The sequence below is a fragment of the Elgaria multicarinata genome, chromosome 2 (assembly GCF_023053635.1).
Source record: "Elgaria multicarinata webbii isolate HBS135686 ecotype San Diego chromosome 2, rElgMul1.1.pri, whole genome shotgun sequence".
In the NCBI taxonomy this organism is placed as follows: Eukaryota; Metazoa; Chordata; class Lepidosauria; order Squamata; family Anguidae; genus Elgaria; species Elgaria multicarinata.
Genome location: NC_086172.1, coordinates 59160199 through 59174358, shown reverse-complemented (window position 1 = coordinate 59174358; position 14160 = coordinate 59160199). Strand labels below are relative to the sequence as shown.

The 14160-nt window shown below is 39.4% G+C and overlaps 1 protein-coding gene across 1 annotated transcript in view; it reads right to left on the bottom strand.

Moving 5' to 3' along the window:
* Window positions 1–14160, bottom strand: part of LRP1B (LDL receptor related protein 1B) — a 976641-nt gene that overhangs the window by 92589 nt on the left and 869892 nt on the right. Inside the window, exons 59-61 of the mRNA XM_063116589.1 lie at window positions 13738–13919; window positions 10273–10472; window positions 438–626 (exon numbers count right to left, since the gene is read on the bottom strand). Of these exons, the coding sequence (XP_062972659.1) occupies window positions 438–626; window positions 10273–10472; window positions 13738–13919 (571 nt within the window). The remainder of the gene's footprint in view (window positions 1–437; window positions 627–10272; window positions 10473–13737; window positions 13920–14160) is intronic.

Genomic DNA, 14160 nt, shown 5'->3' with positions numbered 1-14160 from the left:
GGGTCGACTCAGCCTTCCATCCTCCCGAGGTTGATAAAATGAGGACCCAGTTAGCTGGGGGAAAGGTAATAATGTCCGGGGAAGGCAACAGCAAACCACCCCGCTTTAAGGCCTGCCAATAAAACATCAGCGAAAGCTGGCATCCCTCCAAGAGTCAGTAATGACTCAGTGCTTGCACGAGAGGTTCCTTTCCTTTCCCTGAAGGGAACCTAGGAATCTTAGTAAGGTAATGAAGGCTACTTAGGTGATCAACCCTTCTCACAGTGTCAGACCTTCATTATGAATGTTATTACTTTTTACTCTTGCTATTATCTCTGATTGATTTCTGGAACAAACCAATATAAGTCTACTTAAGTTTGTTGCTAAGCAAAACATTTAAAACTGTAATGAAGTAAAATAATAATGTCCTTGACTGAGCACATGCAGAAAATATTTACCATCAGGTTGTCTATATGAATGATACACTTCAATATCAGTTATGGCATGCCATGAGTTAATCAGTGATACTTTATCTGCACCAGAGGTTTTATGGGCACGGTTGACTGTCTTGGTTTTTCCATCAGTCCAGTATATGTAGTCTTCAAATAATGTGAGAGCAATCACCCCTAGAATATGTTGATTAGGGACTGCAAGAGAATGAAAGATTAATATTCAGTTTTGGAAAACTGCCAGTTAAAATATTCCATGCTGCATGAGCTGACAAAAACAATGACTACATAACTTCTTGTGAATAATTGCTGTGATAACCTGTCAAGCCTGGAGGCTCTTTGTTACTCTTTAGAAGTTATCTAGGTTTAAGATTAGATACATCCAACCTATTTGGTTAGATTTTGCTGGCCTAATGATTATATTTGGGACCAAGCAAGCCGATAACAAAATGCTACTTGTGTCCTGCCACATGCAGTTGTTCAAGCCCCCACACTTGAGGCTCTTCGGTAAAGGTAGGAGACTACGCCTTCCTCTCACCAGCTAGAACCTCCCAGAGCAAGAGCCCAGTGTCCCATTCTGGTGGTTAGCGTAGAAAATGGCTACTGCTATACACTCATTTACTTGTGGCTTGCGTCTAGTGTTTCTAAATGCAAATATTGTCTCAGGCAGCGTGAGTCAGCGCAGCACACATAGCATCCAGCCAACAGTGACGTCTTATGTGAGTGCCTGTGAATCTGTGGTGGCACATTAATTCTTTTTTATGTATTTTTAAAATATATGTATTTAATTTACTTTGTTTGAACATTTATTTCCTTCTTTAACCTTGGGGTTGTAAATGTGTGAGAGTGTCGACACTCAAAGTACCCCTCACAATTTATTTATTTTTATCATTTCGTTATACATTTCGTTTTCCAAAGCCTAGGAATTCTCAGGAAATAAAGATCATGGCTAGAAGCCAGTTCTTGCCTTTTGCAGTGGTCCCCAGCTTCCAGGTTAAAGGACAAGGTACTTTGAGTGTGGACTGGATGATCTGTGTATTTCTGGGGTGTGTGATATTTTGAGGGGGTTATGTGTTGAGCCTGGGGGTGTATGGTATGATGATCTGAACAAAGGTCCATCTAGTACAGCATCTTGCTTCCCATGATAGGTGGGGATGTCGGAGAAATCCAAAATGATTTTTATTAATCTTCAGATTCCTCAACAGAACAGCATTTTCCAAGTCTTGCGGATTCTGCGGACTTGTGGACTTTTTAAAAAACTTTCTGGAATTGTATACACACTGAGTTCTATGAAAATACTAAAGTTGCTGGAAAATATGCTAATATATATGCCATTTAACACACACACACACACACACACTAAATATATCTCTGATCTCTGTTTAGCCTCTGCTGTGTTGCCGCCACCTCCTCCTTCTGCACTCTACTCATTGACTGCATGCTTCAGAGTATGTTACTTGGCAGTCAAGGCCTAGGGTGAGCTACAAGTTGAGCATGTAAGGTCACCCCCACATTGTCCATGCCCAGGGATATTACAGCATCTAGCCAAGTAACCTAACTACATCTTGTGGCAGTGAACTTCATAAATCAATTAAGTGTTTTGAAGAAGTCCTTTCTGTTCTCTATCCAAGATCTACTGTCCATTTTTCACTTGCAGTTCTTTGTTCTAGTGTTACTGGAGCATAAGAAAAGTCTCTATTCATTTTTTTAAAAAAAACATTTGCTCAGAAGGAGATGTGCTTGTTTGGCCTGGTTTGGTAAGATAGGAGAGGAGGCATACCAACAGAGTGAAATATATTTTTGTGTGTTCACAATGTGAACACTCTTTGTTCACAGAATGTTGATGCATTCAAATAACCTAATTTCATTTGCAAATGCATTAATGACCAATCATTCTTGCATTTATTTAATCTCAAGACTTTGTTCAGCTTTTATATGTTTAGCTTTCTGCAGCTTTGAGTTTTTTTTTTGTTTTTTTTACTAGTAATAATTTGCATGTTCATATATGTTCATGATTGCAGAAGAGTCACTTTTTGCATCCCCCCCCCATTTTCATCAATGTGCATATATGCTCTTGTCCATTAGTAATATGTAAGGGGAAAAGACAGAAAAACAGAAAACTGAAGCAATTTTTGCATGAACTGAGTCCATCATTAATTCTAGGTATTTATGCAACTAAAATGATCAAGGGGATGGAGAAACTCTCCTATAAGGGAAGGTTACAACAGCTGGGATTGTTTAAGCTCGGAAAAAAGATGAGTAAGGGGAGATATGATAGAGGTGTTCAAAATATACACATTTATATACATTTTCCCCCTTCTCATAGGCTTATTCCATGATGAAGCTGATAGGTGAGAAACAAGTACTGATGGCCAGCAATTTGGATGTCTTTTAAAAGGAGGTTAGACAAATTCCTGGAGAAGAATTCCTGGAAGAGCTATCAATGGCTACTGGTCCTGATGCTACATATGTTACCTCCAGTATCAGAGGCAGTAAGCCTATGCGCATCAGTTGCTAGGGAATGTGATCAGGAGTGCGCTATTGTACTCTTGTCCTGCTTGTGGTTTCCTGATGATAGCTGGTCAGCCACTATGCTAGACTAGAAGGACCCTTGGTCTGATCCAGTATTGCTCTTATGTTCTTCTCTACTCCAACATACTATTTGAACTCTAGGTCCAAGGGAGATTCCACAGAAAACAGCCAGGTATCAGCAGATACCAGTGATTCATGACAGCATATGTCACAAAGCAAGGCAAAGTCATTGCAATGCTTCTTTACACTGGTTTTGACTCAGGAGTGCTCAGGACTTAGGGCAGCCTTCCCCAGGCTGGTGTCCTCCAGATGGATTTCAATTCCCATTAGCCTTATATTGCGAGGTTTTAGAAATCAGGAACTTCTCTTTGGACTGCTCATAGATCTTCTTTTGAAATGTGTTATAAACTAGAGATGATACATTCAAATTCATCCACTGCACTAAAAGCAAATGCTATCATAGGTCCATCTGCAGGCTCTTAAAATTGCAAAGCTATCTTTCGTGCACTCTATTGTATATTTAACCATTTCAAGACACACCAGCTTCCACATTGAATTTTTCTGGACAATAATTTATACTCAATTGAAATCAAATTATCCTGGTCACCAGTGGATGGCAGCAGTAAGTACTGATGAGGTAAAAATATATTGTAATGGATTATTAATACAGTACACAGTAAAAGAGAGGGCAGAACAAAGATACACCTGGAAAATATCTGCCCATTTCAGGGCCAGGAACTCTAGTTTCCATGAATATATATGATAATTTTTCTGTGCTGCTGTTAACATCCTTGACCCGTACCCAATAACTTGAAGCTGGCCTTCTTCTTAGAGGCAAAAATTAAAGCTAATTATATATTTGGGTATACTATTTCTGGTGGTTTTGTTAAGTGGTCAGTTAGCTCACTTGGTGTTTATCAGACTAAGCTAGTGGCTGTTTGAAGGATGTATGTCCCAGATTCCTCTTTGTCTCCCATTTGCTTTTTGCTTGATCTGTGAGACTCACTTTTATTAGATCATGTGGGAAAGTTCAACAAATCATAGAAGGGCTTTGCTAACTAAGAAAAGTCTTGGGTATACTTTTGATAGTAGGTAAACAACCCAAATAGTTTGCGAAGTACCCTAATGGCCTATGTGGCTCTTTCTGTCAGGGTATGAACTGATAAAACATTGGCAGAGTCCATCCTGTAACCTTCACCAGATACCGCATGATCCCCAAGTAGTGCAATTCTCTTTTAAATAACTTACACCTAGAAGGTTTGTATTTGATCCATATTCCTGTAGTTTTGTAACATGCACCTCACATGCTCTATATATTCCTCAAAAGTAACACTATAAACTAGGACATTGTCCAGATAGCTAATGCAGATGTAATCCTGGAGTTTTTCCAAGTTACTCATCTTCAATACATCTCTGGAAGGCTGCACATACATTAGTCAGTCCAAATAGGACACATTGATGAGGTCAGCAAAGTGTGATAAAGGCAGTCAGGTCATAATTTTGTTCAGAAGCATAGCCTTGGTTATAATCCCTTTCTGGTACAAAAGAGAGAATGAAGATTTACCTCAATCAGTGAAGTGACATAAATTCTGAGAAGGTGATGCTCCCTCCAGCGTGATTACATCATCATCAGGAGAAGATATGGAAGGTGGTACAGAGGAAACAGAAGTAGAATCAGACTGATAGTCCTCTACTAACTGCGAGGAGTGAGGTCTGTCATGGTCTCTACCCCTAGTCTGGTCCTTTGACACTGACTGCAGTGGTGGATGGAGAGATCGAAAGTGCAGCAATATGTTAGCTTTATTAAGCCCACAAATGGATTGTGACATATTAGCTTGGTCCTTATCTCTGAGACTCATAGATCTTGGAGGCACCGAAGATGTAGATAGGAAGGGAACTTCCATAGGTGGTCTCAACAGTGAAGCCAAAAGAATGGTATGATATCAAGGAGACACTGCCCCTAAGTAGCTGATCCCTTCTCAGTAAGCCTCCCTGTCTTTCAGGGCATCCCAGTCATAGTATTGGTAATACATCCTTGGGGGAAAGGACCAGTCAGAGTATCTGTTCCGCTCCCTAATGGGAGACCTGGAGCAATGTTGACCATCTTTCATAGAAATCTCAGTGATGCATGATGAAGAAATGTGACCATATTGATTCTGGGGGGAAATCATAGTACCAATGGGTTGTCTGAGCTTCGGCAGGTTGCATCAGTCATCAAAGTGGAGTGTTGACCACTGCTCTCGAGGGCAAAAGTTCTCCAATTTCCCCTTCTGATGTCAAAATTGTATGAGAGGGCTCCGGCCTCAGTCCCAAAGGAGCTGGCTGCAGTATCGGGGAGTCCAACAATGGCAGAGGCATTGGGATCCTCAGAGCTGACCTCAAGGGAAACTCCTGCACAGGCCTGGCATTTGGGTGGGTTTTACTAGAGTCCTTCACCTTTTTCTTTTTCTGCAATTCTCCTGGTTAGCGTCAGAGTCCACAGGGGTGTCAGGGAAGGAGGTTGTGGAGTCTCTGGCATAGTTTGAGGCTGATGAGACAAAGGCCTCATCTACACCAAGCAGGATATTGTACTATGAAAGCAGTATATAAAAGGCAGGATCCACACTACTGTTTTATAGCAGTATTGAAGTGCACTGGCACCTGTTGGGGCCCATTGACACATACTATACACCACTTTCATACCGCTATATCCTTCTTGGTGTGGCTCCTGCCTTTTATATACCACTTTCATTGTGCAACATCCTGCTTGGTATAGATGAGACCAAAGATTTTGATTTCACTGAATCCATAGCCTCTGAAGTGTCAGGAAGTGCCTGTTCACCTGTCCTCCCTAGTGTGGAGGAAGGAGTTTCGGGGACTGAATCAGACTCAGAATCTGCAGAAGGAAGAGCACCAGAAGTATACCAGTCAAAACAGGAAGCGGGGGAGGAGATTCTCCAAGACACTTCAGGAGTCAAGGATGAAACTTATTATTATTATTTATTTATTTATATAGCACCATCAATGTACATGGTGCTGTACAGAGTAAAACAGTAAATAGCAAGACCCTGCCGCATAGGCTTACATTCTGATAAAATCATAATAAAACAATAAAGAGGGGAAGAGAATGCACCAAACAGGCACAGGGTAGGGTAAAACTAACAGTATAAAGTCAGAGCAAAATCAAGTTTTAAAAGCTTTAGGAAAAAGAAAGGTTTTTAGCTGAGCTTTAAAAGCTGCGATTGAACTTGTAGTTCTCAAAAGTTCTGGAAGAGCGTTCCAGGCGTAAGGGGCAGCGGAAGAAAATGGACGAAGCCGAGCAAGGGAAGTAGAGACCCTTGGGCAGGTGAGAAACATGGCATCAGAGGAGCAAAGAGCACGAGTGGGGCAATAGTGTGAGATGAGAGAGGAGAGATAGGAAGGAGCTAGACAGTGAAAAGCTTTGTAGGTCAACAGGAGAAGTTTATATTGGATTCTGAAGTGAATTGGAAGCCAATGAAGAGATTTCAGAAGTGGAGTAACAAGGTCAGAGCAGCGAGCCAAGAAGATGATCTTAGCAGCAGAGTGGTGAACAGAAACCAGCGGACTGATGTGAGAAGAAGGAAGGCCAGTGAGAAGAAGGTTGCAGTAGTCCAACCGAGAAATAACCAATGCATGAACAAGAGTCTTGGCAGAAGACACAGACAAAAATGGTCGAATCCTGGCAATATTATACAGGAAAAAATGACAGGATTTAGCTACTGCCTCAATATGAGGAATAAAGGAGAGCGAGGAATCAAATATAAAGCCAAGACTACGAGCTTCCTTGACTGGAGTAAGCGTAACATTATTGACAGTAAGAGAGATTGGGAGATGAGGAGAAGGTTTAGGAGGAAAAACAAGCAATTCAGTCTTTGCCATATTAAGTTTCAAACGACGATGAAGCAACCAAGCTGAGATATCTGAAAGACATGCTGAGATACGATCGTGAACATCAGGAGAAAGATTCTGAGATGAAAGATATAATTGTGTATCATCGGCATACAGATGATATTGGAGGCCATGAGATTGAATAAGATTACCCAAGGGCAACATGTATAAAGAAAACAACAACGGGCCAAGCACCGAGCCTTGCGGAACCCCTACTGAAAGGGGAAAGGAGGAAGACGAGCTGCCATTAGCCAACACGCTGAAAGAGCGACCCGCTAGATAGGAGGCAAACCAGTTATAGACAGAACCACAAAATCCGAGGTCATGAAGGGAATCTAAAAGAAGATCGTGATCAACCGTGTCAAAGGCTGCAGTTAGATCAAGGAGAATAAGAACGGAATAAAGGCCTTTAGACTTAGCAATAAGAAGATCATTGGTAATCTCAGTAAGGGCTGTTTCAGTGGAATGCAAAGGACGGAATCCAGATTGAAAAGGATCCAGAGCAGAGTTACTAGAAAGAAAATCAAGACGAGAGTAGACCACACGCTCCAGGATCTTTGAAACAAAAGGCAACAAAGAGACAGGTTGGTAGTTAGACAGAGATAGCCTATCAAGAGTAGGTTTCTTGAGAATAGGAGAGACTGTAGCATGTTGAAGGAGGAGGGGACTTCAAAGTTGACAGATTCATAGTCCACCGCAGGGTCAAGTGGGTGGAATTGAGAGGATGTGGGAAGCAATTCCTTAGGGCAATCACTCACCAGAAACTTCTCCAGAAGACCCTCCCTGAGGTAAAGTGCCTGTTGGACTGTGGGGAAATTGTCCAGTTTTAGTTGAAGGAAAGTGCCTAGCTTTTTTTAGGGTAATTAAGCTTAGAGAATAGCTCCTAGCATTTACACTTACATCAATTGTGAAGAGATGTTTATTTGTTGAATAAAGCTTTGTGGATTACACAGCAGACCTCTTTATTGTGTCTCATCTCAGCAGGAGGGCTTTGAATCACGACATGAAGCTTTCTTCCACAACTCCACTTTAAAGCAGTCTGCACAGTTATAGTTCATTTCTTTTGTAAATCTCATACAATGGTGGCAGGTTTCCACAACATGTCCTTACCCCAGACAAAATAAACAACGTGAATATCTGTCAGTGAGAGGAAGCTTACTGTCACATTCCACACATTTTCGAAAAGGGGCCTTAATGGCCATACAAGCTCCAAGGTGATCAAAGATCATGGAGCAAGTTGAACCCTATATTTTTTTGTTCAGAAGAGAGAAAAGAAAGGAAGAAAAAGATGAAGAAACACATATTTCTCTCTAAACATGCATATTTCTCTCTAAACACCTTAAGACACATGACGTGGAAAACAGGCTGTGGGGGAGATGGAGGCATCAGTGTGCTTTCTACCACCGTCCCTGAAGAAAAACATGTGGAATGTAATGCTGGAACATCTTTTTGTTTCTCAACAATTGAGGAATTCCAAATGTGGTTGGTTTCTATCAAAGTAAATCCTGCAATAGCTAGTATTTGTTGAGTTATTGTTGTATTATTATCCTGACCTTCCACAGCTTTCCAAAAAAAGATGAACTAGTCCCAATGCCAAGACTGTAAATCTGGCATTTCTGATTAGGAATAATGTCTTTTGGCATTCTTCTCCATAAGTACATTTATGTAGGAGGTAGAGAAACCATGGCCATCTATAATTACTGTTTGCTACTGAAATCTGGATTGTATAGAAGTCAATTAAATGAGTTAGTGGAATGTTAAATTAACCTGTTCACCACTGAAAGCATATTTTTGAGTATTTTGTCAAAGGTTTAATCAAAGGTCCATGTGCAATTTACCATTTATCAATAAAAAATAAGCATTAGTCTAGCAAGCTAAATTATATACTCTTTATGATAACTTTAATACTTCCATCTTGTACTTTGAACCAGCTAAATTCATTTGTAGTATCAATATTGTGAAGTATCCACATGCCAGTATGTTAACTTAAAATTTGAATTTTATAATAGCATAATTTCTGTTTTGAGTAACTAATATTTGACAGATGTCAGACAGTTATTTGTACTCTTTATATTTATAAATGTTCCCAGTAACTGAGGGTGGTTTATATAGTGTAACCCATTGACTGTAATATTCTGAAAATTAATGTTATTAATATTGCTCAGCTACATTTTTAATTACAAAATGTTTTATTGATTTTGGGAAGATGAATACATTCTGTGCATAATGCTTCATACATTACTGAATGCTGCTTTGTAAGGAATTTGTAAATGGTTTAATATGCACTCAACTCAGTATTGCTTAATATGTATTTTATTTATAAACTAATACTGATGTTTTTAAAATGGTTTTGTATGTATGGGAGATTGTAACAAAAAGCTTACAAGTATGGCATACACTTTTGGATATATTCATAATCAACATCTAAAAATTAGAATACAATTACTGCATTTTAGGCTGCAATCCTATACACGCTTAATTCAGTGGGGCTTACTGTTGAGTAGACAAGTATAGAATTGCAGCCTCAGGTGCAGAAAGAATGCTTCAATATATGCAAAATTCAGAGACGCCAATCACCGTCCCACATATGTATGAACCTGCTTTGTCTTCTATAGATTCTTCATTATCTCACCTGCAGGAATAGCATTCAGACTAGCAGCATAGAATAGAAGACAATTTGGGATACAACATCTCATTTCTCAATCACTATAAGGTTAGGAAGAAGGCCTTTTGCTTTTCAGAGCTAGCTTCCCATTCAAGCCTTCCCAATTTTGACAATATGAACACACAAAAATCAAACTTCACATAAAACACCAACCCGTCAATATGGGTTGGCACACATATACGGCAATACAATAAACCTTAGTATGTAAAATGTATATGGTTTTCAAATGTTACATTATCTTGTAATGCTAAAAATAACTGCTTAAAGCTGTTGGTATTGTTCCCATAAACATAGACAGTGAATAGTCAAAAGCCAACTAGTAATATCACCAGAGATTTAAATGATCAAAACCTTGATTTGAACTAGCAGCTCAATTTCTTAGCCACTTGCTACCACAGCTCTCAATTTAGCAGCAATACACCCCACAGAGCTTGTCTGAAAACTGGCATAGGTAGATATTACATTTAGTACTTTCAGTGGTGTATGCTCAGTTTATTGTGCATATATTTCAGGAACTACCGCAGGAAGACCCTTTCTATATAGAGCATCTTCAAATGAGTGTTTTATAGCACGCTGGTGACTGGCCACTCACGGATGTTCACCAGCCATTTTGATGCCTCCGTCAGTCTCCCGCTCCATTTCCCGGTTTTAGCAATAAAAAATAAACCTCATAGAAATTCATTTTTTCACAATGAGAATAACAAATCTAGTTGAAAAACAGAATGTCTTGTGGTTATTGCTTTTTGGAGCGCAACTAACCTTTATTTCTACGAGAGCCATCCATGTTAGCAAATTCAATGTGGCTTTCATCAGCCCAGTAGAGTCTTCTGTTGACATAATCTATTGCAAGAGCCATTGGTCTAGATATCTGTGTTTCTATCACAGCTGTTTGATTAGAGCCATCCATGCCAACCCGGCCAATGTGAGGATACTCACAGCAATCAATCCAGTACAAGTATCTAGGAAACAAAATTGATAACTATTATAAAAATGGTTCTATGAGTAAAAAAGGAATTATTCTTTTAATGCAATCTGAAACATTCTAACTAGGAAGTACGCTACGAAATTTAATTTCAAGTAAATGTGCTTATGATCAGGCTGGTCGTTATAGGCAAACTAAGATGCTAGTTGCTAAATGTACACATTGTGTGCCAAACTAGACTTTATGATGGCAGACATGTTTCACTTCAATATTTGTATTTCATTCACATATAAAACAGATGGTGTTGGTCTTACATTAACAGTAAAGGATATGCATGAGTGAAAGCTGTTCAACTCTCCACCACACATACCTTTCCTCCCCTCAGTTTATGACTCCAAACACATTTCTTTGTCTCTATATATTGCAGCTTGGGATGGAGAAAAGTGTTTGGAGCAAAAGAATAAGGGGGGGTGGAGCGGGAATAGAGAGAAGTTCTAGTGCCCCCTCCCATATGCTTCTTTTATTGTTAATATATCATCACTACGACACTCACACACACACTTTATATGAATGGGAAGGACAATGGTCCCATAAAATCTAGTTTGTCCCTATATCAGAAATTATTTATTTATTTATTACATTTCTATACCGCCCAATAGCCGGAGCTCTCTGAACGGTTCACAAAAATTAAAACCTTTCAAAGTATAAAACAACAGTATAAAACCATAATATAAAATACAATATAAAAGCTCAACCAGATAAAAACAGCAGCAATGCAAATTTACAAATTTAAAACACCAAGTTAAAATGTATTTATAGATTGTTAAAAGGCTGGGAGAATAAAAAGGTCTTCACCTGGCGTCTAAAAGCATATAATGAAGGTGCCAAGCGAACCTCCTTAGGGAGCTCATTCCACAGCCGGGGTGCCACAGCAGAGAAGGCCCTCCTCCTGGTAGCCACCTGCCTCACTTCCTTTGGCAGGGGCTCATGGAGAAGGACCCCTGAGGATGACCTGGCAGGTACATACGGGAGGAGCCGTTCCTTCAGATAACCTGGCCCCTAGCCGTTTAGGGCTTTAAATGTTAACACCAGCACTTTGAATCGGGCCCGGACCTGGACTGGTAGCCAATGAAGCTGGAAAAGGACTGGCGTAATGTGGTCTCGTTGGCCAGTCCCTGTTAGTAAGCGTGCTGCCCTGTTTTGTAGCAGTTGAAGTTTCCGGACCGTTTTCAAAGGCAGCCCCACGTATAGCCCCATGTAAAATTATTCTTTTGTGTGCAGTCAAATCAAATGGGAAATATATATATTGCTTCTCCTGCTAGGATGGTGGAGGATAAGGATTAGAATCACATAATGCAATATTGTTTCTATGACTAGAGGCAATGTTTCTGTAGTAAAATAAACAGTACAATGTTTGGTATGGTATCTGAATTCACCATTCAAAGAGGAAGTTTGCCAATAGTGACACATAGTGCATGAAAGCTAGAGATTGTCATGTAGAATTAGTCTGCTGCATGAGTGGAATCCAGTCACACAACTTTGGATTTTAACTGGGGTATTCATCTGTCATTAATTGTAGAGATTTGCTTGTTCTTAAACATAATTTTTCAAGTATAGATGAGACATTATTACTTTATAATCTAATTTAAGGATAGCTTATCGACTTACAGTGCAATCTTATGTATATCGAAGTCCCATTAAATTCTCACTAACTGCTATCCCTTTTTGCAACTAAGATTGTTGTGCCTGAATTTGCTTTCCTTTCCCCCCTCCTCCTCCCTCCCAATCCCCTTACAATCTTTTAGATTGTAAGCCTGTGGGCAGGGACTGTCAAGAAATACTTTTGTAAGTCGCCGTGAGAGCCTTTTTTGGCTGTATAGCAGCATAAAAACGCTTAAATAAATAAAATAAATAAATCCCTGTCAGCATCTACTTCTAACCCAACTAATTCTTTCTCTCTTCAAACAACTGCCTCAGCGCTTACTCAGTAACAGATTTTCCCAACTGACACAAACTCCATCCATTATTCCATCCTTCCACTGCAACTGGCATGTTTCATCCTCTTCCCTCTGTCATTTTCTCTTTCTTGATTAAGTTGTTCTACTTGGAGCTTTCTATACAAAATCTTCTTAGTCTGCATGGCAAGTTTCAGGTGTTAAGGGGCTTGTCTATATGGCTTCTTTACCCTGACCTAAATGCGCATATTTGCGTTTTAGGTTACATGAAGCAGCCGTCCATTCGCCTTAGCGCTGGGTTTTAACTGCAATAATGCGTATATTTGAATTTGCGATTTACCGTAATTTATTTATTATGGTTGCAGACCAGCAAAATCAACACTAAAATATGCAAAGAATAAATAAAAAGTGACATAAAAACAAAATACAGCTTAGTGAGTTGCTTCTCTCAGAAGGATTGCAGTTTTATTTTTCTAATTTGCATTGAGGTCATGAGAAACTTAGAGGCACTTTCAACTCAAATGGGAGGATAATGTGATTGGCCCATTTCCCAATTTTGCACCAATCCGCTGCCTCCTTCGTTTGCGGCGACTTTAGTTTGAAGTGTTTCTGTGGAAGCTCCGCAGAGAAAGCTTCTTTAAACAAATTCATTTCTCTCTCTCTCTCTCTCTCTTGCATTTCTGTACCACCCAATTTGCGAAGCTTTCTGTGCGGTTCATAAAAAGAAAGAGAGGGAAACGGGCAGCCAGACAAGGAAACGTGTTCTGCTGCCTCCTTTCTTTCCCTCTGTAGCCTCGTCCCCCGTACCCCGCTCGGTTTGTGTGTTATATTAGTCTGCAGTGCTCCACAGATAAGATTTATAGCTTCATTGGCTTTTACTCTTTATCATCATATATGGGATAATGCGCATTAATAACTATTAAAAAATAATAATTCAGGAAATAAATTGCTGTTGCTGCTGCAGTGTAACGCTCTTTACCTACATTTGAATCAATGAAAAATCGGTTTTTTATTTAATGAGGATTTATCCCACTGTCGTATAGACAAGGGCCAGGTCTCATGGTATTGGAGCTTCAGGTGTCTAGGTTTCATGATCTTGGAGGACATATAAACAAGTAGTTACATTGAAGTAGTACATCTTAAAGTTAATAATAATTGGCAGCCATTTTGTTTCAAGGTGGGGGACAAAAATTTCACAATGCCAAAAACCAACCCAGATAGAGATAGAACAAATCCTGAAAGTTTAGTAACAGAATTATGTTATCAAGTATATCAAGGACATTAAACAGACAAACACTTCCTATTATAGATAGATTAACACAACAGATTTCAACTTTTTCTCCATACCCAGCTTGAGGATCTAAAGAGAGATCTCTAGGAAACTTCACTTTTTTGCTCACAAGAACGGTGGGGTATAAGCCATTGAGTTTCGATACTTCAATAATCCTTTTTTCTGTGTCGGACCAATAGAGATTCTTTCCAACCCAGTCAACTGCTAGTGCATTAGGAACAGCTGTGTTATGAACTACCTAGAGAAATTACAATTGTATAAGTAGTAGCATACACAGAACAAAAAAAAATCAATTTCTTTCTGTTTAAAAATGTTTAAAGTAAGGCTGTAAAAGCTACTTTTGAGTTGAAAGGGAAGAATTAGATTACACTGAGCAATGCAATTTTATAACTGGCTGCACAATCCTATACAGAAGTAATATAAAGGTCTTAAAATAAAATATTTGAGGAAAAGGATCTAATTCTTATAAAAACAATGGG